At 49.4% G+C, this 19833-nt stretch overlaps 1 protein-coding gene across 3 annotated transcripts in view; it reads left to right on the forward strand.

Moving 5' to 3' along the window:
- SLCO4A1 (solute carrier organic anion transporter family member 4A1) overlaps window positions 1-19833 on the forward strand; it is a 92185-nt gene that overhangs the window by 42394 nt on the left and 29958 nt on the right. For all 3 annotated transcript variants that reach the window (XM_075347775.1, XM_075347778.1, XM_075347776.1), the window contains exons 2-4: window positions 2903-3787; window positions 9992-10082; window positions 19271-19392. In XM_075347775.1, the coding sequence (XP_075203890.1) occupies window positions 2992-3787; window positions 9992-10082; window positions 19271-19392 (1009 nt within the window). In that variant the 5' untranslated portion in view covers window positions 2903-2991. The remainder of the gene's footprint in view (window positions 1-2902; window positions 3788-9991; window positions 10083-19270; window positions 19393-19833) is intronic.

A 19833-nucleotide genomic window follows, 5' to 3' on the forward strand; every position in this document is an offset into this window, starting at 1 on the left:
CTCACACACACCTCACACATCACATCGCATCCACATACTCACAGCATCCTGGGATATCGCTTGCTTCTCGGCGGCGATACTGTGCTGTTGTGATCTTCCAGGACCTGCGGGAGGATCACATGGCCAGAAGCATGTGATATCCCCGGATGTTGTGAGTATAAGCGCGTATGTGCGATATCGTCAGTGTCTGTGTGTGTGAGTGTATGCGATCGCGTGTGTGTGAGTGGATGCGATCGGGTGTGTGTGAGTGGATGCGATCGGGTGTGTGTGAGTGGATGCGATCGGGTGTGTGTGAGTGGATGCGATCGGGTGTGTGTGAGTGTATGCGATCGGGTGTGTGTGAGTGTATGCGATCGGGTGTGTGTGAGTGGATGCGATCGGGTGTGTGTGAGTGGATGCGATCGGGTGTGTGTGAGTGGATGCGATCGGGTGTGTGTGAGTGGATGCGATCGGGTGTGTGAGTGTCGGCAGAGGAGCACGGCGTGCTGGAGGAGGCTGGGAGCAGAGAGGCTGATCATGGGGAAGGCTGGGAGGAGAGAGGCTGATGCTGGGGGAGGCTGGGAGGGGGAGGCTGGGACGAGGGAGGCTGATGCTGGTGGAGGCTGATGCTTGGGGAGGCTGATGCTGGGGGAGGCTGGAAGGAGAGAGGCTAATGCTGGTGGAGGCTGATGCTTGGGGAGGCTGATGCTGGGGGAGACTGGGAGGGGAAGGCTGATGCTGAGGGAGGCTGGGAGGAAGGAGGCTGGGAGGAGAGAGGCTGATCCTGGGGAAGGCTGGGAACGGGAGGCTGATGCTGAGGGAGGCTGGAAGGAGAGAGGCTGATGCTGGGGGAGGCTGGAAGGAGAGAGGCTGATGCTGGTGGAGGCTGATGCTTGGGGAGGCTGATGCTGGGGGAGACTGGGAGCGGAAGGCTGATGCTGAGGGAGGCTGGGAGAGGGAGGCTGGGAGGAAGGAGGCTGGGAGGAGAGAGGCTGATCCTGGGGAAGGCTGGGAAGGGGAGGCTGATGCTGGGGGAGGCTGGAAGGAGAGAGGCTGGAAGGAGAGAGGCTGATGCTGGTGGAGGCTGATGCATGGGGAGGCTGATGCTGGGGGAGACTGGGAGCAGAAGGCTGATGCTGAGGGAGGCTGGGAGGAAGGAGGCTGGGAGAAAGGAGGCTGGGAGGAGAGAGGCTGATCCTGAGGAAGGCTGGGAAGGGGAGGCTGATGCTGAGGGAAGCTGGAAGGAGAGAGGCTGATGCTGGGGGAGGCTGGAAGGAGAGAGGCTGAGGCTGGGAGGAGAGAGGCTGATGCTGGGGAAGGCTGATGCTGAGGGAGGCTGGGAGGGGAAAGCTGATGCTGGGGAAGGCTGGGAGGACGGAGGCTGGGAGGAGAGAGGCTGATCCTGGGGAAGGCTGGGAGAGGGAGGCTGATGCTGGAGGAGGCTGGAAGGAGAGAGGCTGATGCTGGCGGAGGCTGATGCTGGGGAGGCTGGGAGAGGGAGGCTGATGCTGAGGGAGGCTGGGAGGAGGGAGGCTGGGAGAGGTAGGCTGAGAGAAGAGAGGCTGATGCACACACACACACACACACGCGCGCGCGCACTGCACAACACACCACACACACACACACACACTGGGAACGACAAACAACTGCCCTACACAGACACCCACACACACAGACAACGCTGCACACACACAACACCCAACACACAAACACCGCGGCACACACAAATATACGCACATACCGCACAACACACACATTGCACAAAACATACCTCCCCCCAAAACACACCACACACACACACAAACCGCGCAACACACACACAACGCTACAGACACACAGCGCTCCACAAACAACGCAACACACGCAACACACATACAACACTGCTCTCACCCCCCGTCACACCCAGACAACACCCAGAACATGTACAGCGCCTACACAAACACTTGGTAACTACAGACAACAACATCTCTCTCTCTCTATATATATATATATATATAACAAAAATCATACATGAACTACACAATACGTAAATTCTAGAATACCCGATGCGTAGAATCGGGCCACCTTCTAGTATATATATATATATATACATACACACAGTGAAAATTATAATCTTAGGGCTCTTAAAATATTGGCTACACCAGCAGTGTTCTGGTCTCCCAGCAATTGCCCAGTGAATTCAGTAATAATAAAGCAGAAAGCTTGTAAGCTCCCTTGTTTGCCCATACGTGCACATAGGCATAGATCTGTCAGTCCAGGGCAGTGGATGCTGCGAAGCCTCCGGGGATCCGCCTGTCCAACTAGTCTACAGCGGGACTCAGGCTATTAAATGTATGTTTTTCTCTGAAGCGTTTCAGAATCAAACATACTTGGTTGAGATCATATAGCCAGTGTCTGATACATGGATGGATCGGGCTGGATGTATCAGCTGTTAGATTCCATTTCATTGTCAAAGGCCTCAAACTGGCTCCCATTCTGATATTTACCAGCTCCCTGCTTGTCTCTTTTTCCCGTTTCTATCTTAACACCCACGTAATAGCAAGAAATGCCAAATCAGCCAATCACTGGCTGGGGCGGGTCACCAATGCGGCCAGTGATTGGCTGAGTTGTCAGTTCCTGACATTCTTGGATAGTTGAGAGGGCAGCAGGAAGTAGAACAAAAGTGAGAACAGGGTAAGCATCAAATTAAGAACTGCGAAAGATCAATGAGGGTGAATATCACTTTGATTATTTATTTTATTTATTTATTTATGTATTTATTTAATCTCAGCCCTTGGAAAAGTATTCTTGATATGCAGGACAATCCCTTTAAGCTCTGGCAATCCCAGTTGAAGTCTTTAACCTGGGGCAGAGCCATGCTGGGACATTTGTATTGCTTATCTCTATGATATTCTAATATTTGCTGTCATTTGTTTTGCTACAGGTGACATTGTTCATCTCCTTCTCTGAAATTTACAGACTGTTCGCCCTACGGTAAAAATTGAAGTCTCTCCCTAGCTGCTTCATTGTGAAATGCCCCAACATCTATCTCCGGAAAGTTCCTTCCATTCCAAGCAAGAGCTGCTCTGTTTTACCGATGCTTCACGAACTGTCAGCGACTATGACCTGGACACCCCCGAAAGCAATGACCAGATTGATGCACTGCTGTCAAAGACCGCCCCAGACTCCTATATTGACCCGTTATACAAGGAGACCTCTACAAAGAAAGCACTGTACGATGATGACCCCTGTGAGATCAAATTTATCCCATCGGAGAACGAAAATCTGTGTGGCTGGGGAGCCTTCAAACCGTCCTTTTTACAGGTGTTTAACACTTCCAAAGGAGTGCTCTTCTTCCTGTGCGCGGCCTCCTTTCTCCAGGGCATGGTGGTCAACGGTTTCATCAATACTGTCATCACCTCCATAGAGCGGAGATTTGACTTGCACAGCTACCATACTGGACTGATTGCGAGCTCCTATGACATTGCTGCTTGCTTGTGTTTGACATTTGTCAGCTACTTTGGGGGGAATGGTCACAAACCTCGGTGGTTGGGCTGGGGAGTATTAATTATGGGCGTTGGTTCCTTGGTGTTTGCACTACCACAGTTCACCACTAGTGTGTACGTTGTGAACGTTGCAGAGGATAATGGGGTATGTTACTCCAATCACTCTTACCAGGTGTCAGAAAGTGCCTCGAGTCTATCCAACTACAGATACGTCTTCATGCTGGGACAGTTTCTTCATGGGATTGGTGCCACTCCGCTTTACACACTGGGAGTTACTTATTTAGATGAGAATGTGAAATCTAGCTACTCCCCTGTATACATTGGTGAGTATGGAGCATGTATTGTCTATACGATGCAGATGTTTGTCCGACAGTGCCTACAGCGCTGCGTCTTTTGGAATTTTATATGTCAGTACTATGCCATAAGCCATATACATGTTACGTATACTCTTCACTCGGGAGATTAGGTTGCATAACCCAAGGCCAATTTAAAGGAATGTTTCCAAGCCAGTAAGTAAAAGTACACTTTTTACCAGTGGATGACATTCTGCTGATAAAGTTTAACCCCGATCATGAAAATTCTGCAACTTTCTAATACAGTGTGTGTGTTTCAGTACCATTTTTAACATCTGTGCTTGCTGCTATTGGAAAAAAAATGCTATTGAACATCCGAAGGCTGAATACCTGGGCAGAGCTTATATTTATCACAGCTGAAGGTTTGCTACAGTTCTAACCAGTCACTGATACATTGTAGCAAACTATCAGGACAGAAGAGACATTTTTACTGCTGATATGTGCTGTATATTAGAATCTATGGAGTTGGCGAGCTGCTGACAATCCCCTCTGGTTTCAATACACGGATCATACATGGCTGCCCTCCTGCACGCTCATTGGCTGCATGGTAATAGTGAAGAACTTGTATATTGAGGATTATAAGGGATTGTCTGGGATGAGTACAGTAGCTGCTCTTATCTTTTCTGAATCAGCTGATGTGTGTGTACTTGAGGAATAACTATGTTTTCTACTCATGACGACTTGTTGTACTACCTACTGCATATGGCTCCCATTGCATGAGCTGTTACTTAACAGTTTCCACCACTGCAGGCTCTAGTCACTAGAAGCCTCAGCAGCTCATTTTTTCCATGTCTCTCTGCCTCTCTCCCCTTTTCTTTTCTTTGATTTAATAGGCAACAGGTGGAATCTGATCCCTCCCTGCAAACAGATTAGTAGACAGATTTCAGCAGTTTTTGAGAATGATTTAATGAATGACTATAGGGAAAGAGGCACTTGTATTGCTCTTTTTTATTTATTTAACTCATTAAGGACACAGCTTAGGTTTGAACTTAAAGGCCAAACATTTTTTTTCCAACAATTCAATCTTAAAGCTATACGTTTTAAGTTCCTTTTTGTTCTTGTGGCAGTATCTTTTTTTTTTTTTTTCTTTGCGCTATTATTTAAAAAGTTTAAACAAACAGTTGTATAAATTACGTGATAACACTATTTTACGATACTAAATTTACATTGTTTTTTTACCTTTTCACAATGAAAAAAATTAGAACTTATTTTTTTGCAAGACAACTAGTAGCTTTTTTTTTTTGTTCTATTTTGGGGTACATACAACTTTTTGATCACTTTTTACACAATTTTTTTTGTGCAATGCGGCAAAATGGTTTTCTGCACGTGGCAGATCTGGAGGCTGCTATTAGGCCCCCGATTGTCATAGCTTTCTATCCGCACTCCACCATTGTGCACTGATGAGCCAACAGAGGGAATCCCCTCATCAAACTGCATAGATGCTGTGGTCACTATTTTCAGCATCATCCAAGAGGATAAATGGCCAAGATCTGAGATGATGGCTCAGTGGTTAGCACTGCAGTCTTGCAGCGCTGAGGTCCTGGGTTCAATTCCCACCAAGGACAACATCTGCAAGGAGTTTGTATGTTCTTCCCGTGTTTGCGTGGGTTTCCTCCTACACTCCAAAGACCTACAGATAGGGAATTTAGATTGTGAGCCCCAATGGGGACAGTGTTGCCAAGTATGTAAAGCGCTATGGAATTAATAGCGCTATATAAATGAATAAATTATTCTTATTATTATGATAAGTGTGAGATATCAGCTGTACAACACAGGCGCACCTACAATTAAGGTGGTTGCTCTGAAACACGTTTGCTAGTTTTAACTTTTTGTATAGTTTTTTTTAATTATTATTAGTGATGAGCGAGTACTAAAATGCTCGGGAGCTCGAGGCTCCGGCCGAGCATCTCAAAATACTCGTGTACTCGGCCCGAGCACCGAGCCCAATGTTATCCTATGGGAGACCCGAGTATTATTCTGAAATGACCCCCGGCAGCATGTAGAAACCATAAAACTGTAAATTAAAAAAAAAACGTGCGTGTGTGTGTAAGCGTGCATATATATATACACGCGGAGTGGAGTGCGGGAGGGGCCGTAGCTGAGCGGGGAAGTGTCGGGCTAAAGGCACGGTCATGCTGTGCGGGCCGGCCAATCACTGCAATTCAACAAGCAACAGGGCTGTGGCATTGCAGTGGTCTGCCAGCCAATCCCTGCATAAGGGATGGCTGTAAAAAGAGCGCCAACATGAAGACCACGAGTACAGCACGAGTATCGCGAGATTACTCGGTCCCCGCTGAGTAGCCCGAGTACATTGATACTCGTGCGAGTACCGAGTAGTAACAAGCATACTCGCTCATCACTAATTATTATCCAAAAAAGAAGATACTTTTATACTAGAAAGGATTCGGATGTTGGAATTTTTTGAGGCAATCAAAACCAACAGGTTTTCTACAGGAAAATGCATCGGACCATCCTCCTTCTTTGGGATGTTTTTGGAGGAAAGTGTTTTTCTGACAGGGTTTTGGAAGAATTGTTTTCTGAATTATTTTTTTTTGCAGACTTTTGATTGGACAGCACAATTTTGTATCAAAACAAGTAAAGAAAAACGGGGCCGTGCACTTTCTTGTTTCCCACCAGGCATCTGTGAAAATCTGAAGCTCAAAAACATTCAAAACACTGAAGATATTAACAACAAAATGATTTTACAATAGAACTTACGGTAATAGGAGAAGCTTTTCAAGCAATTTTAAGCCATTTTATTTTTTAGAAGTAGCCCGCTCCAAAAAACTCAGGGTGCACATATCCTAAGAGTGCAAGCTCTTAAAGGGAACCAATCATCAGGAGTGTCGTATATAACCTAAAGCCAGTGCTATACTGGCACTATCAGGCTGATTCTATACATACCATTATTAATCAACTCGGATGTTTAAGCTTTAAAATCCAACAAAGTAAACTTTAAAAAATCGTCAGCTCCTTGAGTGGCAGCTGCAACGGAGCAGATAATAACTGGGTGGGTATTCATATGGATTCCCACCCCCCTGCCTGTTGTTCCTACCTCTCACTGTTCTCTATGCTATTGTTCCTATTCATCTTTTTCGTCACTAAGATGGCGTCAGAGTTGGCGCCTGCTTATAGCGCTTATCTCCAGTGCCATCTCTGTGAAGATCCTGGTTTCCTGGGGCAGCACGATGTCCTTTTCTAAAGCTAATTGCTGCGATCAGCTGTTCCCCACTCCTGTTTTGACCACGCGCGCTCCACATTGAGAGCTGAAGAAGCGAGGGCGAATGCGCCGCCCTCTCAGCTGCAAGACTAGAATAACGGGGTAACACTATCTTCACAAAGATGTCGCCGAAGATAAGCGCTATGAGCAGGCGCTAACTCCGATGCCATCTTAGTGACAAAAAAGATGAATAGTAACATTAGGATAGAGAACAGAGAGAGGGAGGAACAACAGGCAGGGGGGGTGGGAATCCATATGAATACCCACCCAGATATCTGCTCCGTTGCATCTGCCACTCCAGAAGCTGATGATTTTTTAAAGTTTACTTTCTGGATTTGAAAGCCTAAACATTCGAACTGACCACTAATAGTATGTAGATAAGCAGCCTGATAGTGCCAGTATAGCACTGGCTTTAGGTTCTATACAAAAATCCTGATGATTGGTTCCCTTTAAAGGGAATATATCACCAGGCTTTCGCTGTGTTCTCTGAGTGCAGCATGATGTAGGGGCAGAGCCTCTAATTCCAAGGATATGTCACTTACCAGGCTGTGTGTTGCTGTTTCAATTAAATCAGTGTTTTATCAGCAGGAGATTATCACTAGAGGATTCGGTGTCATGTTATTCTGCTCTGTTTATCTCCGCCTCCACCAATGATTAGTAACTTTCTGTGTACGCTGTGCATTGGCAGAAAGTTGCCATTCAGTGTTGCGGGTGGGATTATGCAGAGCTCGGCATTCTGAGCACTGCTAGATCTGCAGCAGAGAAAACTTTGGTTGTATAAAAATGACAGCATGCAGCAAGCATGTGACACTTGGCTGTAATCAGGGGTCTCTGTCCCTACATCATGCTGCTCTCAGATTACATAGCAAAAGCCGTATGACAGATTCCCTTTAAGTAGTTTAAACTCACTGTTACTTTGAATTTACTTGTGATAATTTCTGATCTTAATTATTTATTGCCTTTTTTTTCCCACTCACATCCAAAGCTGCATTTAAAATTTTGCAACTTGGAAAGAAATTATATGTTATCTATACCCTGCAGTCACCTAGTCATCTCTAAAGCACTTCTCTCTTATATCAGGAAGCCAGCAGAATTATGCATGCAGCTCTGGATGTGAGTGAAACATAAACCATTGCAATCATTAACAGAGTCTCTGTGAAATTTTTGCTTCTCCTATTCTTTTCAGTTGTAATTGGTTTTCAACCACAGAACACTTAATTTTACATGTGACTCATCATTGCCAGAAGTGCTACACAGCGAGCAGTGGAAAGACGTAGTAAATATCAGCGCTGGAACATATTCATAGTGGTTGTTCTTACATGTGATCAGGCTGAGGATGACAGATCTATTTCTGAGACATAACAGCTGTCAAGACCAATGCTTTGTGTGAAACGCGTCGTACATGTGGTTATGAGGCTGATGACTGCAAAGATGACCGAACCAACATGAGCCGGAATCCTTTAATGCCCAGCACACTGCAGGGGCCATATCTTTAATGGTTTATTGTACAATGAAAAATTTGCAACTTACTAATACATTTTTGCATTTAAAATCTTACTGGCTTACTGCCAGGGAAAGGTACTCTCACAGCTGAGGGTTTACAGCAATTCAAATCAGATCTTACAATCCTCTGTAAGTTAAGCACATCAGCAGCACAAATCTCTCCTGTTCTGATCGTTTGTTACAATGTGTCAGTGCAAATGACATGCCCACACCGGGGCCGTGGGGTTACTCGTTACCAGGCCGCGGTTCTGTTTCTGGGATGCTGTGATGGCCAGGCCCGGTTCTGAGACCCCGGCAGTATCGTTTAATAGAACAGGGATATTTACAGGGGAGATAGCCGACGCGGCGGGATGGGACCTCTGGGGCAGATGGTGATGCAGCTTGGTTGCTATAGCTCTCCACAGGTAGAGCTGGGCTCCAGGGCCAATGGGGGTGGTAGTCGGTAATGGCAGGGTTGCAGGGCCGGAGGCGCAGGCGAATAATGGGACGATACAGGGATGCAGTCTCGAAGTTTTTACTCGCTGTAGCAGGTTCCAAGGTAACCCGACATGTCAGTGACCACCTTTTGGAGTTCTGGGTTCCACTGTGATTGGCTTCAGTCGATCCCGGGTAGTTCTGAGGTCAAGACCGGTGCACCCTTCTAATGTTCCTTCCCTGGTCGTCTTCCTGCGCTGACTTCTCGCCCGCCTGTCCCGCGCCTATGCACACAGTGCCCTGAGCCCTGTCGGGTGGCTTGAAGCTCTATCCCTTGGCCCTATGTGGTCATCTTCCAGCGGATTCGTGTGCGGAGTTGGCTTTGGTACTAGATGTGTCCTTAGCCTCCGGTTTTACTAGATGAGCATGTTGGTTCTTCTCCTCTAGTGTAGGGACTGGATCCCTGTCTGCGGCCAAGTCCCTCTACTCCAATATGTCGTATGTGGAACGAGGCCATGGGAGTATAGCGCACGTCCCATGGCCTCTAGGACTCCTGCTCACTTGAGCGTGGGCCGAGCTGGACCAGCTCCAGACCACAGGTCTTTACTCCTCCACTGCTCCTTTCGACTGTCTCCCTTTCCTACAGGCTGCTCCCACTAACTAGACTCCACCCCCAGCCTGCCTCTGACTGTGCGTTGCAATGGTGAGATCAAAGGTGCAACTTGCCCTAACCACGGTCCAGTGGAGTGTTGCTAATGAGAGTGTTGTGTGTTGTGTGCATACCGGTTGATGACCTCTTCCTTACCCATGGATGTGGCACCACACCTCTGGCTGAGATGCAGTACCTCTGTGGCGACTGAAGCCTCAGGGGTGCCACACAGCACCTGGTTGCCATGGGTGTAGATGAAATGGCCAGACCCACTAATTAGAATGGAGTTCAAAACCCATTGTCCATGTTGTGTATTTCTTAGCATTGTATATACTGTAACATGTCTGAGCTGTGATATTATGTCCTGTCAACTTCTCTCCACATTTAGGTATATTTTACACAGCTGCCATAGTTGGACCAGCGGTTGGGTACCTGCTAGGAGGATTCTTCCTGAATATGTACACAGAATTAAGCAGTCTGTAAGTAACTCAGTAACTCGGATTTTGTACTTTCTAGTTCACATTGAAGCCTTTTCCTGATTTTGACAGATCGGTATATCTCCTGTGTTACTGAGGCCTGAATCTGTCTCATCATCTGACAGATTTTACATGATTAACATCTATTTATGGCAAGAGAATAATGTCATATGTAAGGGCAAGTACACCGACCAGCCATTACATACAACTGATTATCTGGTGATTGTGGTGCCTGTCTGGGATGGGATATAATAGGCAGCAAGAGAATGGCCAGTTCTTAGTTGTTGTGTTAGGCTGCTTTCACACATCCGGCTGTAGCAGTACGGCACAATCCGGCACTCTGCTGAAAAAACGAAACCGTTTTTTTTTGCCGCCGGTTTCGTTTTTTCCAGCATTGACTTGCATTGGCGCCGCATTGTGCCGCATGGGCTTGCGTTCCGTCCGTTTTTTGCCGCATTCGGCAGATTTAGTCTATGCGGCGGCCGGATGGAACGTTCCCTGGCACGTTTTTTGCGCCGGCAAAAAAAACTACATCGATGGACACCGGATCCGGCGCGATGTGGCAAAAACCGCATCCGGCCGCCGCATGCGGTTTTGTCCACTGCGCATGCTTAGTAGCATGCCGCAAGCGGCAAAAACCTGACGGGTCGCATGTAAAAAACGTATGTGTGACGCCCTGGGCAAGCCAGGGGTCACAGGTAATGACATCACCACACCCTACACCCCGGTTAGGTACACCTAAGCTAGACCAGAAACCCTTGTTGCCTTCCTCCAGGGGCTGATGTCCACACCAGGGGGTGGGCCAGGCGGTTAGCTCCGCCCACCGAAGAGTTCAGTCCTGGAGGCAGGAAAACCAGGCAGTTAGAGTTTGGAGGAGGAAGTGAGAGTTGAGTGGTAGAGGAGCAAGTGAGAGGAGAAAAGGGACAGTTAAAGAGCCTGAGAGCGTCCGGGTGTGTGCCCCGGACAGAGACAGCAAGGTTAGCAGACGGCGGTGACCGTTTGCAGTGGAGGCTGATCGGAGTTACCGTAAGGATCGCGGACGGGTGGTGGCCCGGCGGTACCGGACCGGTACACAAGGAGAAGCCAGCACCATTGGCAGGGGCCTTTCGAATCCCGGCAAGGCTAGGAGTCGCCGTGAATTTGCCAAATCCGTCAGTGAAGGGGACCTACAGGTCTCCAAACAACTAAGTCCCGATTGAAGGCAACCGTCCAACCATATGAGAGAGACACCGCCACCGCCAAGGCACCAGTTTCTCAGGGCCAGCGCCTGCGGGCAAAGTGGGGCTCCTTTGGCCCATATCCAAGTCGGGGAGCGGGTTACCGGTGGGAATCCATCGCTACCAACAGTGAACGTAGGTGCAGGGAAAGAGACAGTCACCGTTAACTACCGGGGAAAAGCAACAGCAGCCGTCCGTGGGAACCGTCTTTCCAGCCGTGTGTTTTACCGAGAACTGTGTCATCGTCTCAGGCTGAGTGAGTACCACAGTGCCGTGCGGCACAGCGCTGCCCCCGCGACCCTGCACCTATCCAAGCCCTGCACCGGCCTTGCCATCCCTCATCCTCCACCTCATCACTGGGCCCCGGGACAACCACCTCCTACCCACGGAGGGGAGAATTAACAACTCTGCTGCTCCCTGTCATCGCTCCCGGGATCCCCATACAGAGCAGCGGTGGTGTTACCAAAAATCACCACAACCGTGGGTGGCGTCACGGACAATAAACAATCCCAAAAACCAACCCCCTTTCACTTACGGGCGAGGAGCGCCGCTCGAGTCCCCGGGATCCGGCCCATCGCTCGAGCCACCGAGCAGCAGCAGCAGCGGCAGCCGGACCCGAGCAGTGGGAGAGCGCAGCGTCCCCTCATCCGCCCGCGACAACTTGGCGTCACGAACAGGATCTTACCACTCTGCCGTCTGGTAGAGGTGCGCCTTGTTACCGCCGGAGGTGTCCGGCCAGAAAATTTCAGAAGCCGCCATCTTTGGCGCGAAAAGTTCCCGCTCGAGCGTCTCCTTGAGTAGTGGAGGCGCGAAGGCCAAAACCCCGCCCCGATAGAAGAGGAGCCGGAAAGAGGCTAAGGGGGACGAAATGGTGACTGGTCGCATGTAGCCGCGGCTATACAGATAGGGACGCCGGGACCCCACGATCCGCCGACCCCTGCAAAGAATGTCCGCTCCACCTAGCTATGCGGAGGCTACCGAGCCGGTGCCCGGGACAGCAGCATGGCTAAGGGCCCGAACGGCAGAGATCTGCCGACATTACCGGAGCCAGATCTGTGGACTGATGGAGCAGTGGACCGCGGAGGTGGAGGCGGTAGCTGCCGTTGCACGAATATATGGAATGGAGACCATGATGGAGGAGCTTTTGAGTGACCCACGCCCCTATGTCCCCGAGGGACCGGCCGTTGCAGCTGAGGGACCCGGTCTACCCCTGGCCCCCATGCCGCCTCCGTCCTCCTTGCCCGTGCACCGCGCTGCGGCTGGCCCGTCGGGCGTACACCCCTTCGCAACAGTGGCCGAGAGAGTGGCAAGCCTGGAAGCTGCGGCAGCTGGCGGCAACCCGCCTGACGCAGGGACGGACAATAGTGATTCCGGGCCTGACACCGAGCCCGTTTCGGAAGAAGATGAAGGAGTCGTCGCTCTACATGGCATGGAGGCCACATATATCCCCCGGAGTGGAAATAACGGGTATCGGGCGGCCCTTCCTCGCCGTGCTTGCTGTGCACTGGAGGGGCTGGTGCCCGTGTTCTTCCACCCAGAGCCGGGTGGGAAGGACGAAAGTGCACAGTGATGGCAGCGGAGCACCGTTGCACCGTCCCCGTTGGGCACCAGTATGTGTGTACAAGTTCAAAAGTTCTGAAAGTTGTGAAAAATGAAAATGAATGATAAGTCAATGATTACCGTGAAAAAGTCATCTGATTTACTACTACTGATTTGGAACCGGTCGTAGCCGGCAACTGGTCCCCGTTGGGACCCCTTTTACAAGTTTTGCATAGGAACTCCTATGAACAGGCCCGAGAACTTGCAGGGCAACCACAAACGTTAGTGGGTTGTAAATATGTTTGTTGCAGCTTACCGTTACCGCCTCCGGAGAGGCAGGTTGGAGGGAGGGCCCGCAGTGGAGCAGGCTGGGGCCCAGCCACCACCGGAACCGGTGGCTACCCTCTGGAGGGGAAGGACAGATCCCGCTCGGGTAACTTGGTGCAGGACTGGGGTCAAGGGGTGCTGCCTGTTTCTTAGAGGCAGCATCAGGGCCAGGTTACTTGGGTGGGAGAGAGCGGAAGCCGCAACCGTTAAAACCGTTACCTAAACGTTTAAGAAAAAGTGCCTCCCGTTGTGGGATGATGTTATTCTATTTGTATTGTGTTTTTATTATCTTTTCAGAAAAATAAAACCGGTGTTGGACGGGCAGCCCGCGGACGGTCTGCATTTTGCTAAGGGGGAATGTGACGCCCTGGGCAAGCCAGGGGTCACAGGTAATGACATCACCACACCCTACACCCCGGTTAGGTACACCTAAGCTAGACCAGAAACCTTTGTTGCCTTCCTCCAGGGGCTGATGTCCAAACCAGGGAATGGGCCAGGCGGTGGGCTCCGCCCACCGAGGAGTTCTTAGTCCTGGAGGCAGGAAAACCAGGCAGTTAGAGTTTGGAGGAGGAAGTGAGAGTTGAGTGGTAGAGGAGCAAGTGAGAGGAGAAAAGGGACAGTTAAAGAGCCTGAGAGCGTCCGGGTGTGTGCCCCGGACAGAGACAGCAAGGTTAGCAGACGGCGGTGACCGTCTGCAGTGGAGGCTGATCGGAGTTACCGTAAGGACCGCGGACGGGTGGTGGCCCGGCGGTACCGGACCGGTACACAAGGAGAAGCCAGCACCATTGGCAGGGGCCTTTCGGATCCCGGCAAGACTAGGAGTCGCCGTGAATTTGCCAAATCCGTCAGTGAAGGGGACCTCCGGGTGTCCAAACAACTAAGTCCCGATTGAAGGCAACCGTCCAACCGTATGAGAGAGACACCGCTACCGCCAAGGCACCAGTTTCTCTGGGCCAGCGCCTGCGGGCAAAGTGGGGCTCCTCCGGCCCATATCCAAGTCGGGGAGCGGGTTACCGGTGGGAATCCATCGCTACTAACAGTGAACGTAGGTGCAGGGAAAGAGACAGTCACCGTTAACTACCGGGGAAAAGCAACAGCAGCCGTCCGTGGGAACCGTCTTTCCAGTTGTGTGTTTTACCGAGAACTGTGTCATCGTCTCAGGCTGAGTGAGTACCACCGTGCCGTGCGGCACAGCGCTGCCCCCGCGACCCTGCACCTATCCAAGCCCTGCACCGGCCTTGCCATCCCTCATCCTCCACCTCATCACTGGGCCCCGAGACAACCACCCCCTACTCATGGAGGGGAGAATTAACAACTCTGCTGCTCCCTGTCATCGCTCCCGGGATCCCCATACAGAGCAGCGGTGGTGTTACCAAAAATCGCAAAAACAAAAAACCTCAATTTCACTTAAAAATATTCTTTATTGATATATATTAAAATTTCTAAACACCCAGTGTTATGAACACATAAGGACCAATAGGGGTTGAGGCATTGCAGAGCATCTTCTTTCAGGGAAGTAATTAATTTATATCGCTTTCCCTGAGTGTGATTAACACTATGTTTAACTCTGCTCATTAACTATTTCCGTGATTGCCTGAGGGCACTGCATTATATATTTGTACATCTTATCTAAAGTGTGCACTGTCCTTTTGGCAATACTTTTGTATGAAGTTTGTCGATGAACAATGGCCAGGATTATTATGTGAGGGGGAAGGATATTGAGTGATGGAATGTATATATATATATATAAAAAATGGTATTTTCTTCATTCATGTCCTCCATTATATATTTGTCTGAAGGACGTTTTTATGTGCAGCACTGGTTGCCCTAAATTGGTTTATTACCTTTTTTGAGGCTTGGCACATGATTTTTTGTCTTTTTGTTAAACCTCCCATTTTGGAGGGTATTAACCCTTGTAATCTATATCTTTATATTCAGCATAATTTAATATCACTATCTGGCCATTTAGAGTATAATTATTATTTTAATTCACTAGCTGTTAGGGTTTATTGAGGGAAAGCCGACGTGGAGCGGGGGCGCCCAAAACAGTTACGGCGTTAAACACTCCGTTGGTAGGTAGGAGCTAGGTCCCATAGGGCTCCATAGGGACCCCATATATCAAAGCTCCTCCCTCCCCCCTATTGGTCCTTATGTGTTCATAACACTGGGTGTTTAGAAATTTTAATTTATATCAATAAAGAATATTTTTAAGTGAAATTGAGGTTTTTTGTTTTTGCAATCTTATACTCAATTCGGATACACTGTACACGTTTTTCTTCAATGTTACCAAAAATCACCACAACCGTGGGTGGCGTCACGGACAATAAACAATCCCAAAAACCAACCCCCTTTCACTCACGGGCGAGGAGCGCCGCTCGAGTCCCCGGGATCCGGCCCATCGCTCGAGCCACCGAGCAGCAGCAGCAGCAGCGGCAGCCGGACCCGAGCAGTGGGAGAGCGCAGCGTCCCCTCCTCCGCCCGCGACATATGCAAAGGATGTGGTGTTTTCACCGCATCCGTTGCATAGGTTTCACAGCCGGATTGAGCCTTACGGCTCAAACCGGATGTGTGAAAGCAGCCTTAGGAGCCAAAAAATGGACAACTAAAGGATCCCAGCCATAAGGGACAAGCTGTGATGTCTAGTTGGCTAGATAAGAGTATCTCCTACATAACACATCTTGTAGGGTGTTCCTAATGTCTAATAGTTCCAAAAATGGTCCAAGGATGGACAACCAGTGACCAGGCGACAGGGCAATGGGTAGCCAAGTCTCACTGATGCATCCATGGGGCACTTGTCTTAGTTCGTGATGGTATGTGATAGAAATTACACAATATTAAGCAGGTGGTTGTAAAGTTATGTCTGATTGTTGTATGTCCTTAACAACTTTGGCCCATGTTCCTTAAAGCTTTTACGCCATGTTTGTGCAATGCAAGGCTGCACAAAAAATGTGCAACTTTTGGCTTTTTTAGAACGTTTTTATTGAAAGTGACAAAGAGAGCAGAGCTGGGATGGGTGTGTACCGCCCCGGTGCCAGCGTCCGAGCCACTCTGATCCGGAACTGCAGTGGCTCGAGGGGTCTCCGGACCCAGGGGTTTGCGCGGTCACTCGAGTTGGAAAAGGGGGGTATGTACAGGGGAGTTAGAAGTTCATGACGCCACCCACGGTGCGTGGTAAGATGGGTTACCACTGCTGCTGTTGGTGCGGGAGCCCAGTGGCGGTGGTGTGGCAGCAAGGGGTTTGACCCCTCCGTGGGTAGGGGGCTTGGGGCCCGGTAGCGGTGCTAGGGGTACCGTGGGGGAGAGGAAGGGACTTTGTGTACTCACTCAGTCCAAGAACACTGACACCGACAACTTGTAAACCAGAGTTCTGAGCACCGCTTCAGCAAGGAGGGAGCACGCTTGGGTCCGTGCCCTTGCTGTTGCTTGTTAGCCTGTGGCCTTTTCCGTGGCACCTTCTCACTTGTTGGACCCTATAGTCTGGAAGTAATCGGGTCCCGCTCACCCGTATGGCTAACGGAGTGAGCTTGCTTTCAGGGTTCACGCTCGGGATTTTCTGGACTATGTTTGGGAAAGGATGGTTGACCTTAGAGAGATCAACATCCACCACTGCGGAGACACCATCACGTGTTTCTCAACGCAGTGATTCTAGAGCAATGCCCCCTGGGAAATATTCAAAGCAAGAAGGCCTGCGGAGACACCATCACATGTTTCTCAACGCTGGCAGGTTACTAGCCAGGTCTTTCACCGGGAAGGAACAACCACGGGAAGGGCAGTCTCCAGTCAAGGAGACCACCTATGCCAAACATGGTATCCATCCACAGACAGCCGTTTCGGGGTATTTGCCCCTCATCAGTGTGGAGTAGGAATCTGGCTAGTGGGAGCATTGCCTAGTAAAAGACTATGTGAGCAAGGATGGTTGACCTTAGAGAGATCAACATCCACCACTGCGGAGACACCATCACGTGTTTCTCAACGCAGTGATTCTAGAGCAATGCCCCCTGGGAAATATTCAAAGCAAGAAGGCCTGCGGAGACACCATCACATGTTTCTCAACGCTGGCAGGTTACTAGCCAGGTCTTTCACCGGGAAGGAACAACCACGGAAAGGGCAGTCTCCAGTCAAGGAGACCACCTATGCCAAACATGGTATCCATCCACAGACAGCCGTTTCGGGGTATTTGCCCCTCATCAGTGTGGAGTAGGAATCTGGCTAGTGGGAGCATTGCCTAGTAAAAGACTATGTGAGCAAGGATGGTTGACCTTAGAGAGATCAACATCCACCACTGCGGAGACACCATCACGTGTTTCTCAACGCAGTGATTCTAGAGCAATGCCCCCTGGGAAATATTCAAAGCAAGAAGGCCTGCGGAGACACCATCACATGTTTCTCAACGCTGGCAGGTTACTAGCCAGGTCTTTCACCGGGAAGGAACAACCACGGGAAGGGCAGTCTCCAGTCAAGGAGACCACCTATGCCAAACATGGTATCCATCCACAGACAGCCGTTTCGGGGTATTTGCCCCTCATCAGTGTGGAGTAGGAATCTGGCTAGTGGGAGCATTGCCTAGTAAAAGACTATGTGAGCAAGGATGGTTGACCTTAGAGAGATCAACATCCACCACTGCGGAGACACCATCACGTAAATTACCAGGACGCTTGAAGCTACTTCCCGGCCTAGGGTCCGCATACCCCGTCATGCCCTGGCCCCTGCCCGGAGATGGCTCAAGGCCGCCGGTTGCCCTCCTCGGCAATCCGTGCCCTTTCACTTGATCCCCTGCGACCGGGGTTCCAGCTCCTACCAGGCCCAGACAAACATCTGCCACGTAGTAGAGCCCTGCTCCTGACCTCCTCTCTCTCCCTCCTCCACACGACCACTCTCTTTTCACTTTTTCACTTTCCCCTACCAACCCCCCAATTGGGCAGCCCTATTCCCTTCAGGCCCCCAATGGTGTGTACGGTGGGTATAGTGTAAAGTGTTCCCAGGGTTTTGACTGGCTCTGATTTTAGCAACACCAAAGGACAAGGATCCTTAACCAAGGAGGATTGGTACTGTGCAGAAGGGCAGGTTTCACAATACCCTATGACGACCTGATAGGCCAGGGCGCAACAGGTGCATAACACGACGTGGTGATCCCTGGTCATCAAATTCATGATGAGTGTTGGCTTTCTGAACATCACCAATCTTAAGCCGGTTATCGACTGGAATAAAATTTGTAGTGAGGTGAAGAAACAGAGGCACACACCACTTTATGCCTCACCTAATTTATTAAAAGGAGTGTTGCTCTTAATGAATCGGGTGCCTTGCACTACACCCCACCCCCTCATCAAGACTGGCATGAAAAAAGCTGAACTTGATGAATTGGTATCATTATCCTTTATCAACCTGAAAGAGGTTGTCTATTACATGGAAAACCCTTTCTCAATCCCTATGTTTGCCACAAGAGTCAGTGCTGTTACTGCTTGAATAGCACTGGAGATGTCTATAAATATTTTACTGTAGGGGTTGTCTGAGTAGTGGATAACCCCTTTAAATGACCAAAAGTATGTGGACGACCAACCATTAGACCTATATGAGCTTCCAGAGCCATGGGTGCTCATATGGACTTGGGACCCATCTTTTTGGGAGATTTCGGAGTATCAGGCAGAGGAGCGTTTGTGAGGGCAGGTAATGATGCCACATAAGAAATTCTGGCTTCATATCCATGATTGATTGGAATTTTGGACAGACTTATGTGCACCCCATCGAGTTTCTCTAGATAAACCTCACCTCCACCATGTTTTTGGTGGCGCTCGCCTGGTGTACAGGGGCGCAGAGCCATGGGACACTGGACATTACAATGTAGGAAAAGAGAATTAGGTGAAATATATTTCTATTTTATAGTATTGCCCTTCACTAGACAATCAGCCCCAGAACATTACGCCACCTCACCAAATTTTACAGAAGTTGCTATGCATTGATAGCTGTAGAGCCATCCAGCCATCTCCACTAAACAGAACCTTTTTTAATACATTGTTGTACTGTGCCCTGGACATTGTTGATGCAATACCTTTTCATGTCTATCTTCATTACTGTAGTCCATTGATATATTTCTTCACTACTTTATTTCAGCACTGATCTGACACCGGAGAATCCTCTGTGGGTCGGGGCCTGGTGGGTCGGCTTTCTGGGTGCTGGAGCAGCTGCCTTCCTCATCTCCTTCCCCATACTGGGATATCCACAGCAGCTGCCAGGTACAGTTATTATCACTGGGAATAGATAAGATAGGTACAGTCAGTGGATTCACCAGAGCTTTATCAGTTTGTCCCCTCCCAGGATAGATAACTTGTAGGGATCATGCAACTGATGACAGGAAGTGGGTGTAATATATAATCACTATATATAGAAGAATTATGCCTGACGTGTCTGTCTAATCTTGAAACTTTTAAAGAGGCCGTAGAGTGGTGCGGGGCGGTAGTCATGGGTGAAGAATTGACTCTGAACACTCTGATACACTACAAGAAATTCCTGGTCATGGTTGGGTGTGTGGACTTGCAACGTGCTGGCTGGGAACCCAAGCAGGCCACAAATTACCGCTGACTTCTGCTGGCAAGGAACGGATGATGACTCGCACTCACAAGGAGACCAAACAACAACTCTTTACTGTACTCTTCATTCTTTGTTACAACTTCACA

This window comes from Anomaloglossus baeobatrachus, chromosome 5 (assembly GCF_048569485.1).
Source record: "Anomaloglossus baeobatrachus isolate aAnoBae1 chromosome 5, aAnoBae1.hap1, whole genome shotgun sequence".
In the NCBI taxonomy this organism is placed as follows: domain Eukaryota; kingdom Metazoa; phylum Chordata; class Amphibia; order Anura; family Aromobatidae; genus Anomaloglossus; species Anomaloglossus baeobatrachus.